The 13,724-nt window shown below is 45.7% G+C and overlaps 1 protein-coding gene across 1 annotated transcript in view; it reads left to right on the forward strand.

The window, feature by feature from the left end:
• LOC124622175 (acetylcholinesterase-like) overlaps nt 1-13,724 on the forward strand; it is a 115,816-nt gene that overhangs the window by 78,584 nt on the left and 23,508 nt on the right. Inside the window, exons 7-8 of the mRNA XM_047147818.1 lie at nt 1,152-1,305; nt 5,588-5,769. Coding sequence (XP_047003774.1) covers nt 1,152-1,305; nt 5,588-5,769 — 336 coding nt within the window. The remainder of the gene's footprint in view (nt 1-1,151; nt 1,306-5,587; nt 5,770-13,724) is intronic.

Below are 13,724 nucleotides of genomic sequence, written 5' to 3' on the forward strand. Positions count from 1 at the left end.
AAAGATCCAGACCGACGAACAATACTGAAGAATTTGTCGAACGAGGTTTTTAGTAAGCGCCCGGTTTTGCTAAGCGACCCCTTTCGTAGATGAACTACATTCCGAATAAATCGTTGGGTGGTTTCTGTTTTCACAACTACTGGATTATGTGGTCGTTTCATCTTAAAGCGCTACATACAGAGACTCTTATTAGATACTTGAAGGGTGAGACTGACTTCACTTGCATAGTCAAACGATATCGGATCTCTTGGTGTATTTACGCACAGTACGTTTGGTTTACTTACGTATAGGGTCAGCTACCAATGTTCCTCGGACACTGCGCTTCTAGTTGCGCTGTCCGAGCAGGGATGATGTTGCGAACCACCGATTCAGCCTGCGTCTACATTTCGTCTGAATCAGTTCGCCAGTTGAGCTGGGGAGGATTGTATTGTGGCACTCTGCATGGATCATTGTCCAAGTCCTGATTCGGTACTCAACCTTATCACAAATGTTTATAAATTGCAAACATCCCGGGGTAAAAAAGAAACAAATCTTTTTCGCCACCGACTGCTCTATTGCCATATTTTGGTTGCAACAGGAATGTAAACAGAATGACAACATAAAATAGTTTCATCCAGTGACGCTTCCATCATCACGAGGACTAACGGTTTCTTGGATAGCAAAATAAAACTACAGACTAATAATACCCTCAATAGAGACGGTGACTTGCGGCTTGTTGGATTATGGTACCCATTCATCGCGGAGTTAAAGTGGGTGCGACAGACACGAGGATGGGGACATTGCTTATGTCCCACAGCCTGAGCACCAGTGACGTCACAGCCGTTACCAGGGCTGTATAATGGCGAGAGCAGAAGCCACATGGCATTTAGCTACCCTCAGACGATGGTCAAGGAGGGTTCGTACGGAATGGCAGTATTTAGGGGAGTGATCAGTGGAGACTAATGTGAGCAAAAAATACCACTAAGCTAAAGAGCAAGCAGGAGTAATAGGAGTACCATCTACTTTTATCGTCGGTATTGACGTTACATGAAATTCAACATCGTGCGTTTAGTATTGAATTTCCTTCGGAGGCTTTCGTACCTTCAAATTTATGTCTGCCCCGAAAGTTTTGTTATGTTTAATGTTTTGAAATTAAGTCGTGTTTCTCACAGGAATTGATCCGCCTTGTCGCCGTGGCCTGGGGTCCCGTGATCGACGGTACCTTAATTCAGGAGTACCCCATCAGCAGCCTGAAGGCCGGCCGTTTCAGCAGGATGCCCATCCTCGTGGGCTACACGTCAGGCGACGGCATGATTGGAGCGCAAGGTGAGCGGTCGTCAACCTGTGCCAATGGTAGTCTTATCTTCAGCATCTGTTTCATCCTCGCTGCGTGGACTGTCTGTGTCACTTGTAAGCTGGTGTTGTTGACCGTGGACGACGACGAGACAAATTTTCAACGTTTTGTTTCTCACGATAGCGGCTGAGTGTTCTAATAACGTCGTCTGTCCTGCACACACATTCGGCGAACATTTTCATGTGCATAAGTTATAGTGGAAGTTTCAGGGAAAGTATACCATCACTGGTGATAGTGCAACTTCACTGGTGCATTTAGTGAAAGTGGATTACTAATTGTAGCTCTGTCAAACAATACACATTGACTAGGGATAGTGCACTATCACTAGTGAACGTGTACCTTCACTGCCAAGAGGTAAGGAATGTGAACCATGGCTGTAATAACAAAACAGTCGTACTTCGAAAGTTGCATTTATCACCTGTACTTTGAAAACATAGTCATATTATGTAAAATTCATTTCTACATCTACATCTGCGTGATTACTCTGCTAGTCACAATAAAGTGCCTCGCAGAGAGCTTAATCAACCAGCTTCAAGCTGTCTCTCTACCGTTCCACTCTCGAACGGCACGCTGGAAAATCGAGCAGTTAAATTTTTCTTTGCGAGCCCTGATTGATTTTATTTTATCGTGATGATCATTTCTCCATATGTAGGTTGGTACCAACAGAATTTTTTCGCAATCGGAGGAGAAAACTGGTGACTGAAATTTCATGAGAAGATCCCGTCGCAACGAAAAACGCCTTTGTTTCAATGACTGCCACTCCAATTCACGTGTCATATATGTGACACTAGCTCCCCTATTTCGCGGTAATACAAAATGAGCCGCCCTTCTTTGTACTTTTTCGATATCATCCGTCAGTCCCACCTGATGAGGATCCCACAGCGCACAGCAATACTCCAGAATACGGAGGACAAGAATGGTGTAAGCAGTCTCTTTAGTAGACCTGTTCCACCTCCTACTTGTTCTGCTAATCAATCGCAGTCTTTGTTTTGCTCTACCCACAATATTATCTATGTGATCGTTCCAATTTAGGTTATTTGTAATTGTAATCCCTAAGTATTTGGTTGATTTTACAGCCTTCAGATTTGTGTGACTTATCGCGTAATCGAAATTTAGCTGATTTATTTTAGTATTCATGTGAATAGGTTCACACTTTTTCTTATTCAGGGTCAACTGTCACTTTTTGCACCATACAATTATCTTATCTAAATAATTTTGCAAGTCGTTTTGGTCATCTGATAACTTTACAAGTCGGTAAATGACAGCATCATCTGCAAACAATCTAAGACGGCTACTCAGATTGTCTCCTACGTCGTTAAAATAGATCAGGAACAATAGAGGGCCTATAACACTTCCTTGGGGAACGCCGGATATTACTTTTGTTTTACTCGATGACTTTCTGTCTATTACTACGAACTGTGATCTTTCTGACAGGAAACTACGAATCCAGTCGCTCAACTGAGGTGATACTCCGTAGGCACGCAGTTTGGTTAGAAGACGCTTGTGAGGAACAGTGTCGAAAGCAAGGATGTGCACCATGGCACTTTGAACTGCACAACACATTTTTGTTCATGCAAAAGCATCTCAGAGTCTGACATTTTTGCTGTCAGTTGAATTTGAAGAATCCCTGGCCATTTCCCATCGACTGAGACGTCACAACTGTCCTCAGGGCAACAGTTTTCTCTGCTGGAACTTCCTCCTCTGAGATTATTCTCAGAGGGGAAGGTACTGAACTGGGACGTGAAACAAAATATTGTAGTTGTAGTTGCAGTGGCGTATCGTATCGTCCTTTCCATAATTATTTAAGAACAAACAATTTATTACCGTGTGTATAGTTGGCTCAGCACACCATCTCTCTTCCAGGTTCAGCCGGCCTGTGTGACCGAGCGGTTCTAGGCGCTTCAGTCTGGAACGGTGCGACCGCTACGATCCCAGCGCTCGTGCGCACCACGTTCAAACTCACTTAAATCTTGAGAACCTGCCATTGTAGCAGCAGTAACCGATCTAACAGCTGCGCCAGACACTTTTCTTATATAGGCGTTGCCGACCGCAATGCCGTCTTCTGCCTTTCTCCTTATATCTGTATTAGAATACGCTTGCCTGTACCAGTTTCTTTGGCGCTTCAGTGTACAAGACGATAGCTGCGCTCCAACCAGGCAGTAAGCCACACTTTTAATTGAGATATGCGACGAGTGCAAGTATTATCATGTATATTGATTTTTAACATAGCTTTTACGTCAGGGACAGTGGATAAATAACAAAAAGTTTATGACATTGAATCAGTGAGTCGCCTCTTTTTGCATTTATTTCATAATCGGCGGTTCTAGGCGCTTCAGTGTGGAACCGCGCTGCTGCTACGGTTTTCAGGTTGGAATCCTGCCTCGGGCATGGATCTGTGTGATGTCCTTAGGTTAGTTAGGTTAAGTAGTTCTAAGTTCTAGGGGACTGATGACCACAGCAGTTAAGCCCCGTAGTGCTCAGAGCAATTTGAACCATTTCCTCCCGGTTCGGCAGAAGCCATCGGCCATTGTCTCGAGGACGACACCCAAGATCGACCCAGCATCTCCGCTTTCCCTATCGAAGACGGGGAATTCTTACAGTTCAGCTCTTTTCCACTGTTGGAAAGCAGCGATCTGAACACTGCCGCATTCTTTGCGCTTGCTCTTCTAGGCACTTGTACACTTTAGTTCTGTGTTTCTTAACCCTTTCGTGGGCAAAATTATTGAGCATTTTTTTTAATGAATGGAGACCAGATATTAGTTAACAGATAGGTATATTTATCATACAGAATATCAAATTTGCTCCAACTGTGAAAGTGAGGTCACACAACAGGATGGGAAGTATTCTTCCCACTGCCCTTCCTTGGAGTTAAATGACAAAAACAACTTTTTCAATATATGTCATATTTATTTGATAAATTTACTTCTCTTGTTACAATGATTGTTCAAAATTACTTGCCATGAAATTTTCTGAAACATGGATCTATGCAAAGTGGTATTTCACAATATGTACAAATACAGCGAGTGCTCTTTTCCGCAGCTTTGGTACTATAATGATGGCACGTCCAGTAGGTTTCTCCTAAAATGGGTTGATGCTCCGCTACAGCCACATGACGAAAATCTTCAGGCAGGTTTTTGTCCACGCCATTTTTGGGATGAGAAGCCAGCGATCAATTGTCTGGCTAGATGGATCCTGTATGTGAGCTGATCATGCTGTCCACTTTCTCTTTTACTTATTTTCCACAGGATAAAACTGCTCACTGCAGCAACGTCCACCAGGAAATAAGATATTCCGTGCCACCATTTTACAGAACGTTTGCCGATAGCATATCTTTCTCGTAATTGATCAAACTTACCGATACCACCCATTATTTTGTTGTATTTTGCCACAACTTCAGGACAAGAAATCTCTGTGCTAGTACCATCCTTGTTTTTCCTTTTCACTGTGGCTGTTTCTCATGGGTCATGAATTGAGGACAGGAAAGTGACTGCAGAAATGGCTCCTTTTGTTTCAAACTGGAATTCTCCTCGTTCCATTTTTACGTTTTCCTTCAAAAATTTGGGTAAATCAAAAGTATTTAGCTGATACTATAGCTTTCAGGAAAAAATCACAAAATGTCACGCAAACAGCACTGAACGGCTCCTCTACGGAGCAACACTCAGCTATACAATGCCTCTGCGTGAAGGTACAGCAAAAACGGTCGGAACTTCCGATTGGAAATAGTACCCTATACTGTTAACTAGGTAGTAGCACCGTACAAATGGTTCTGAGCACTATGGGACTTAACTTCTGAGGTCATCAGTCCCCTAGAACTTAGAACTACTTAAACCTAACTAACCTAAGGACATCACACACATCCATGCCCTAGGCAGGATTCGAACCTGCGAACCGTAGCGGTCGCGCGGTTCCAGACTGTACCGCCTAGAGCCGCTCGGCCACCCCGGCCGGCTACCACTGTACAGAGGTGGGACCTGTGAATCCCACAGGACTAGGAGCGAGTTCATTGTAGTGGGAAGCATGTTTCCACGGCTCACGAAAGGGTTAATAGCACTAACTGACTCGTCTAAATCGGTCAGGCAGTAGCTATTATTGTCAGGAATATTTTCTTTCTCTCTGTACTCAACCCCTGTTCCTGTTGGTATGATGTCTTTTTGCAATGGAGATTTTCCATCTTTTGTGGACGCGCAATCTCCACAGGTGAAGGTGGGATTTTTGAGAAGGTGGGTGAGAGGAGTGCTTGCACTGTGTGTGCAGGGAAGGGCTACCTGAGCAGCGAGGCCGCCGTGCAGCAGCTGGACGAGAACTTCGTGGAGGCAGCGGCGCCGCTGGTGCGTCTGCCGACGGCCGATCAGCGCCAGGACGCAGCGCTGCGCATCCGCGACTTCTACTTCGGCAACGAGAGCATCACTCTGCAGGAGGCGCAGGCTATCGTCGACGTGAGTTCACGGCGGACTCTCCCTCTCTCAAACTTCCTTTACTGTTTAAAATCAGTCCCTTTCTAGAGTTTAAAATTACACTACTGGCCATTGGAATTGCTACACCAAGAAGAAATGCAGATGATAGACGAGTATTCATTGGACGAATATATAATACTAGAACTGACATGTGATTACATTTTCATGCAACTTGGGTGCGTAGATCCTGAGAAATCAGTACCCAGAACAACAACCTCTGGCCGTAATAACGACCTTGATACGCCTGGGCATTGAGTCGAACAGAGCTTGGATGGCGTGTACAGGTACAGCTGCCCATGCAGCTTCAATACGATACCACAGTTCATCAAGAGTAGTGACTGGCATACTGTGACGAGCCACTTGCTCGGCCACCATTGACCAGACGTTTTCAGTTGCTGAGAGATCTGGAGAATGTGCTGGCCAGGGCAGAAGTCGAACATTTTCTGCATGCAGAATGGCCCGTACAGGGACTGCAACATGCGGTCTTGCATTATCCTGCTGAAATGTAGGGTTTCGCAGGGATCGAATGAAGGGTAGAGCGACGGGTCGTAACACATCTGAAATGTAACGTCCATTGTTCAAAGTGCCGTTAGTGCGAACAAGAGGTGGCTCAGACGTGTAACCATTGCCACCCCATACCATCTCGTCGGGTGATACGCCAGTATGGCGATGACGAATACACGCTTCCAATGTGCGTTCACCGCGATGTCGCCAACCACGGATGCGACCATCATGATGCTGTAAACAGAACCTGGATTCATCCGACAAAATGACGTTTTGCCATTCGTGCACCCAGGTTCGTCGTTGACTACACCATCGCAGGCGCCCTTGTCTGTGATGCAGCGTCAACGGTAATCGCAGCCATGGTCTCCTAGCTGATAGTCCATGCTGATGCAAACGTTGTCGAACTGTTCGTGCAGATGGCTGTTGTCTTGCAAACGTCCCCATCTGTTGACTCAGGGATCGAGACGTGGCTACAAGATCCATTACAGCCATGCGGATAAGATGCCTGTCATCTCGACTGCTAGTGATACAAGGGCGTTGGGATCCAGCACGGCGTTCCGTATTACCCTCCTGTAACCACCGATTCCATATTCTGCTAAAATTCATTGGATCTCGACCAACACGAGCACTAATGTCGCGATACGTTAAGCCGCAATCGCGATAGGCTACAATCCGACCTTTATCAAAGTCGGAAACGTGATGGTACGTGTTTCTCCTCCTTACACGAGGCATCACAGCAACGTTTCACCAGGCTGCGCCGGTCAACTGCTGTTTGTGTATGAGAAATCGGTTGGAAACTTTCGTTATGTCAGCACGTTGTAGGTGTCGCCACCGGCGCCAACCTTGTGTGAATGCTATGAAATGCTAATCATTTGCATATCACAGCATCTTCTTCCTGTTGGTTAAATTTCGCGTCTGTAGCACATCATCTTCGTGGTAGCAAGTTTAATGGTCAATAGTGTAATTAATAGATATTGCACCTTTTTCCTGTACAGGGCAAGACATTTCTAAAAGAGTCCCCTCTCCCGAATAAAGTATGACACTTATATTGATAAACAAAGGTGGTTTAGACTGAAGTTGTCTGAGAAAAATGTGTATATAACGCAGGATTAACAGTCAATTCGTGTTGTTTAAATGTTTTCGTCATCTGACTGTTATTTTAGATCCTTCTGGTTGCACTCTGACATTTCCGGATTTGTTATCATTTTCGGATGATTCTACAACAAACACACACTTTTCAACATCAGTACTTGCTACAATTTACATCATAGAAAGTCGAATCAAGTATACAGTTAATAGGTACCACACCATGGTTGTGTTATCGAAATTAGGCACACTATCTGATCAAAAACCTGGAAACTTATTAGTGGACATTAAGTTGGGATGTTTCCAGAATGAGATTTTCACTCTGCAGCGGAGTGTGCGCTGATATGAAACTTACTGGCAGATTAAGTTGGTAAAGCACTTTCCCGCGAAAGGCAAAGGTCTCGAATTCGAGTATCGGTCTGGCACACAGTTTTAATCTACCAGGAAGTTTCATATCAGCGCACACTCCGCTGCAGAGTGAAAATCTCATTCTCGAAACATCCCCCGGCTGCGGCTTAGCCATGTCTCCGCAATATCCTTTCTTCCAGGAGTGCATGTTCTGCAAGGTTCGCAGGAGAGCTTCTGTGAAGTTTGGAAGGTAGGGGACGCGATATTGGCAGAAGTAAAGCTGTGAGGACGGGGCGTGAGTCGTGCTCGGGTAGCTCAGATGGTAGAGCACTTGCCAGCAAAAGGCAAAGGTCCCGAGTTCGGATCTCGGTTGGGCACACAGTTTTATTCTGCCAGGAAGTTTCAATATGGGATGTGTCCACTCTTCGCCTTTATGACGCCTTGAACTCTGCTTGAAAGTATGTGGAGGAATGGCAGTCCACATTTCCTCAAGAGCCGAAACCAGCGAAGGTAGTGATGTAGTCTGGGGTCTTGAGTGGAGTCTAAGTTCCAACTCATCCCAAAACTGTTCCATTTGGTTCAGCTCAGGACTCCGGGCAGCGCAGTCCATTTTAGGAACAATACTATCCACAAATCATTGCATCACAGATTTTGCTTTATGACAGGGTGCATTGTAATGCTGATACAGTCATCGTCTCCGAAATTTCTGTTTGCTGTACTCAGTACATAATGTTCCAAAATGTGGTTACACTCGTCCACATTGTGGGCGACACCCTTCTTACGTCGTGAATCACAGTAGAACAGCGATTAGCAGTCTAACAACACTTTATTACATAGTCACAGAACATACAATACAACAAGTCAAAGATACATTGTCCTAAGAGTAAACAAACAGTCTGTCACTTGCCCGAAGTACATCACTCTGTGACATCCTCCCCACCCTGGTCGACCTCCAAAGGTAGGGCCTGCTGCACAGGACGACTAATGATGTGACCTTCTGGTGTCCGGAGTATTATCGTCCTTACCCTGCCGTCTCTTCCTGGTAGTACCTTTTCTATCCTGGCCTTCTTCCACATATGTCGTGGACGAAGGTCCTCTTGGATCAGCACGATGTCGCCAGGGCGAAAGGGGATAACTCGTCCCGATGGGCGCTTAACTTCATGGTAGTTCCGGAGCTCCAATAGGTATTCCTTAACCCAACGGTTCCAAAAACTGTCACAGAGTTGCTGTCTCAGTCGTAATTCCTTTTTTAAATTCGTTTTCGCTGAAGGCTCTGGTCCCGTCGGAATAGCCGTAAGTTTTTCTCCCGTCAGAAAGTGGGAAGGTGTGAGTGCATCACAATCATCTCCTGGTGTGATGGGCCTGGAGTTCACCGCGGCTTCAATACTGATCAAGGTGGTGTTCAGTTGTTCCTCAGTGAGCTTTGCGAGTCCCATTACCTTCCGTAGGCAACGCTTTATAGTGCCCACCATTCTTTCCCACCATCCTCCCCACCAACCCGCCCGGGAGAGAATGAATCTCCAAGTAATACCTCGGTGGGCGAGGAACCGATAAGTTTTTGTGGTGGTTAATGTCTTCCAAAGTTGGGCTAGTTCCATATTTGTGGAGTGGAATGTTTTCGCGTTATCTGTATACATCGTGTGGGGTAGTCCACGTCTTCCGGCGAATCGCTGAAGTGCCATAAGAAACTTGTCCGTTGACAAGTCTGTACAGGTTTCGAGGTGTACAGCTCGTGTGGCAGCATATGTGAAAAGAGTGATATATGACTTGCGCGTTTCCTTCCCCACTTTGATGAATAGCGGGCCAGCAAAGTCTATTCCGGTTACAGCAAATGGTTTGGCAGGTGAAACTCGTTCAGGTGGTAGCGGTGCTTCGATCTGTTGCCCTCGTGGATTCTTCAAGATCTTGCATGCGAGACATGATTGTAGGATTCTTTTGATGGCCAGACGAGCTGTAAGGATCTAAAATTCGGTTCGCACTTCGGATAGTACAGAACGAACACCAAAGTGATGGAGGCGGATGTGTGTCTCTCGAATAACCAACTGTATGAAGTGGTGGGAACTGTCAAGGAGTACAGGATGTTTTTGTCCCCTATTTTGGCTAGTGCACTGCAGTCGACCTCCTAGACGTATCAGTACATCTTCTACGAAAGGATTGTATCGTGCGATTTTTGACTCTTTTGGCAGTGGTAAGTTATTCTGAAGTGCATTTAATTCCCTGGGGAAGGAATCTCTCTGGCCCACTCGAATCCAATACATTTTGGCAGCTGATATTTCGGTGGCTGTAAGTTCTCCTGAAGATTTATTCTTCTGACGAATGTTGTGTAGGAAGCGGAGAATCCATGCTGTGATACGAATGAGCTTCCAGTATGGGCTGAATTTAAATTAAGTTCAAAAGGCTGGTTGGCGTAGATATCGACAAGACTTGGCTTCGAGATAATCTAAGTGAGCTTGAATTATTCGATCCTTGTTGCCATAACGCGTTCGGAGAATCCTCTTCGTTTCTGCGTACGTCTCGGCCGTCACCGCAATACCGTCCACTAAATGCTTTGGTTCTCCCGAGAGATAGCCGCGAAGAAAAATGTGTTTATTGATTGTAGTTACCGCCGGATCGTTGTCAACCGACTGCTCAAACTGCTCCCAGAATCGTGCCCATGTCTCGAGATCGCCTGAAAGAGGCTCAAGTTTGACCCGCGGAAGTTTTACTGAAGCTGTGGGAACACTCATTGTTACAGATTGTACGGGCGGATTGTCGGGAATCTTTGTGTCTGCTACCGATTTTGCAAGTTGTTTCTCTATTTCGTGAGACAATCGAGAAATTGTAAGTTTCGCGGTGTCTATATAACCTTCGCAATTAAGAACATCTTCTTCGTTTTCGTCATCGTCTAACAAGTCGTGAATATCCTCATCTAATTTAACGAGACGGCCCAAAACGCTTCCCAATCTGTCACTGCAATATTTATAATCCGCGATTTCCGATGAGTCTGACAACCTTGCAACTTCCGCTACGAGTCGCGTAATTTTTGCTCTTTCTCTCATACGTTTTCTCTTTAGAGAGTGTAACTGTGCTTCTGGTTTGTCCATTCCGTCCGATTACTCCAAAGTTTAAAGCAGTGTCGGCTAGCGATCAGCTGGTCCTAGTAAGGCGTTATCTTTGGATCGAAGTAGTTCAATTGATGGTCGCTAGATGGCAGCAATAGTCATAAACAATCTACAGGCGTAGCGTAGGATCTGATAATTCGTTAAAGCGTTAATCGAACAGCTACAATAGCAGTACACAGCGGCAATAATGTAACCAGTTGCCTTTACAAATGGCACTACAAAACATGTTGCGTGATAATTCAATTGAACTTAGCTGTGTACGCAGGCGTTTGTCGTCGAAGAGCTTGTTGCGTGGTGTGACAAATCGCTTCAGTACGACCCCCTCGTAGTATTGCCGCGTGACGTGTGTCCAGAATTCGTGGTTCCACAACGGCAATCGTGGAAACTGTCTCGGGCAAAGTCTATCCCGGGTTTCGGCACCAAATTCTTACGTAGTGAATCACAGTAGAGCAGCGATTAGCAGTCTTACAACACTTTATTACATAGTCACAGAACATACAATACAACAAGTCAAAGATACATTGTCCTAAGAGTAAACAGTCTCTCACTTGGGCGAAGTACATCACTCTGTGACAACCCTAGCCACGAAAAACATCCCCCTACCGTTACACCATACTTCACTGTTGGTTCTATATTGTGTGATTAAGCTGACCCTACCGGTATAGTTTTATGCAACACGCAATGATCTGTCTGGCATTCAAAAACAATGCATGAGATTTTCATGTTCTCTCGCTCGCTAGACGCAAACTATTAGCACTACAGAAAAAATGAACAGGGTCTTTTTGTGAGAAATTTGATGCAGTTAAGTATGGACCTGGAGTACATTTTCGCTGGAGATCACGGTTTTCGACTTATTCACGGAAATGTACAGAAGTGATCTTAAGACGCAGCTCCACCCCCACACTCACCCCTCACCAGGCAGGACTTCTAGGATGTTGTTCATGCCAGTCCCTTCTACCACTGTTCAAAAATTTCTGACTACATAAACTATTCCCGATATTCGACCTTTCTCAGTCTGTACTGATTGGTCTGTTGAAGGTCTGACGAATACAACGATGTAATTGTTTATTTTTTGCTAGTAACATTCACAAATGTTTTAGGTTAAGTTAACACAAACGTCAGTTTTAAAATCTGTAAGTACTCGACGAAGCCGTCTGCGTAATAAGGCCAATCAATAAAGACCAAAAAAAGTCGAATGTAGGAAATAATTCTTACAATCGCATATTTTTTAGCAGTGGTAGAAGGGAGTGCCATTAACAACATGCTAGAAATCATGACAGGTGGGGTCTGAGTGTGGGTGCGTTGTAAGGTCAGTTTTGTACGTTTTTCTTGAATAAGTCGAAAATGTATCCCAGTGCAATATTTAACTTTATTAAATTTCGTACAAATAAGTCCTGTTCATTTTTTCAGCAGGACTAGTACACTCATGCTCGTATATTAAAGACAGTTGCAGAATGTGGTGCCACACAACGTGGCACTACACAACACAATTGGCGCTAATAACATAGGCACATAGGGAACAAACACGACTCAGATCTGCAAGTCTACGGTATTGGTGATAAGTTGAGAAAACCGTCCCGATACACATGTGCTACAAAACGCCACTGTTTCCTGCGCATGTACCCCTACATCAATATGGGATATGATCACCATGCACGCGTACACAGGCTGCACTACGGGTTGGCATACTCTGGATCAGGTGGCCGAGCAGCTGCTGGGTTATAGCATCCCATTCTTGCAACAGTGGCTGTCGGAGCTCCTGAAGTGTGCTACAGGTTTGAGGACGTGCAGCGATACGTCGACCGAGAGCATCCCAGGTGTGCTCGATGGGGTTTAGGTCTGGAGAACAGGCAGGCCATTCCATTCACCTGATATCTTCTGTACAAGGTCGCCTACATGATGGCAACTCGGCGAGGCCGTGCGTTATCATCCATCAGGAGGAAGGTGGGACCCACAGCACCCTTGAAAAGGCGGACATACTGGTGCAAAATGACGTCCCGAGACACTTGACCTGTTACAGTTCCTCTGTCAAAGACATGCAGGGGTGTTCGTGCGCCATTCATGATCCACCCCCACCATCAAACCACGACCTCCATAGAGGTCTCTTTCAAGGACATTAAGGGGTTGGTATCTGGTTCCTGGTTTACGCCAGATGAAAACCCGGCGAGAATCACTGTTCAGACTATACCTGGACTCGTCCGTGAACATAACCTGGGACTCTGTTCCAATGACCATGTAATGTGTTCTTGACACCAGGCTTTACGGGCTCTCCTGTGACCAGCGGTCAGTGGAATGCACCTTGCAGGTCTCCTGGCGAATAAACCATGTCTGTTCAGTCGTCTGTAGACTGTGTGTCTGGAGACAACTGTTACAGTGGCTGCGGTAAGGTCCCGAGCAAGGCTACCAGCAGTACGCCGTGGCCGTCTGCGGACACTGATGATGAGATATCGGTCTTCTTGTGGTGGACGTCCCGTACTGTAGCGCCTGGACACATTTCCTGGCTGCCGGATTCGTTGCCATAATCTTGAGATCACGCTTAGTGGCACACGGAGGGCCCGTGCTGCGACCTGCTGTGTATGACCAGCCTCCAGTCGCCCTAGTATTCTACCCCTCATAACGTCATCAATATGTGTTCTTTGAGCCATTTTCAACACACAGTCACCATTAGCACGTCTGTAAACGTCTGCACACTTACTCGCTGCACCGTACTCTGACATCACCAACACGCCTTTGCATATGTGGACTGCTGCCAGCGGCACCGTGCGACGACCGCTGGTCAAATGCACCGCATGGTCATACCCCGAGGTGATTCAAACCCGCAAGCCTCCCACCGGAGCGATGTTTCGCTATGTATCAGCATTATCCTTAATTTATGAGCATGAGTGTAGTTTGGGCGGA

This window comes from Schistocerca americana, chromosome 7, assembly GCF_021461395.2.
Source record: "Schistocerca americana isolate TAMUIC-IGC-003095 chromosome 7, iqSchAmer2.1, whole genome shotgun sequence".
Taxonomy (NCBI): Eukaryota; Metazoa; Arthropoda; class Insecta; order Orthoptera; family Acrididae; genus Schistocerca; species Schistocerca americana.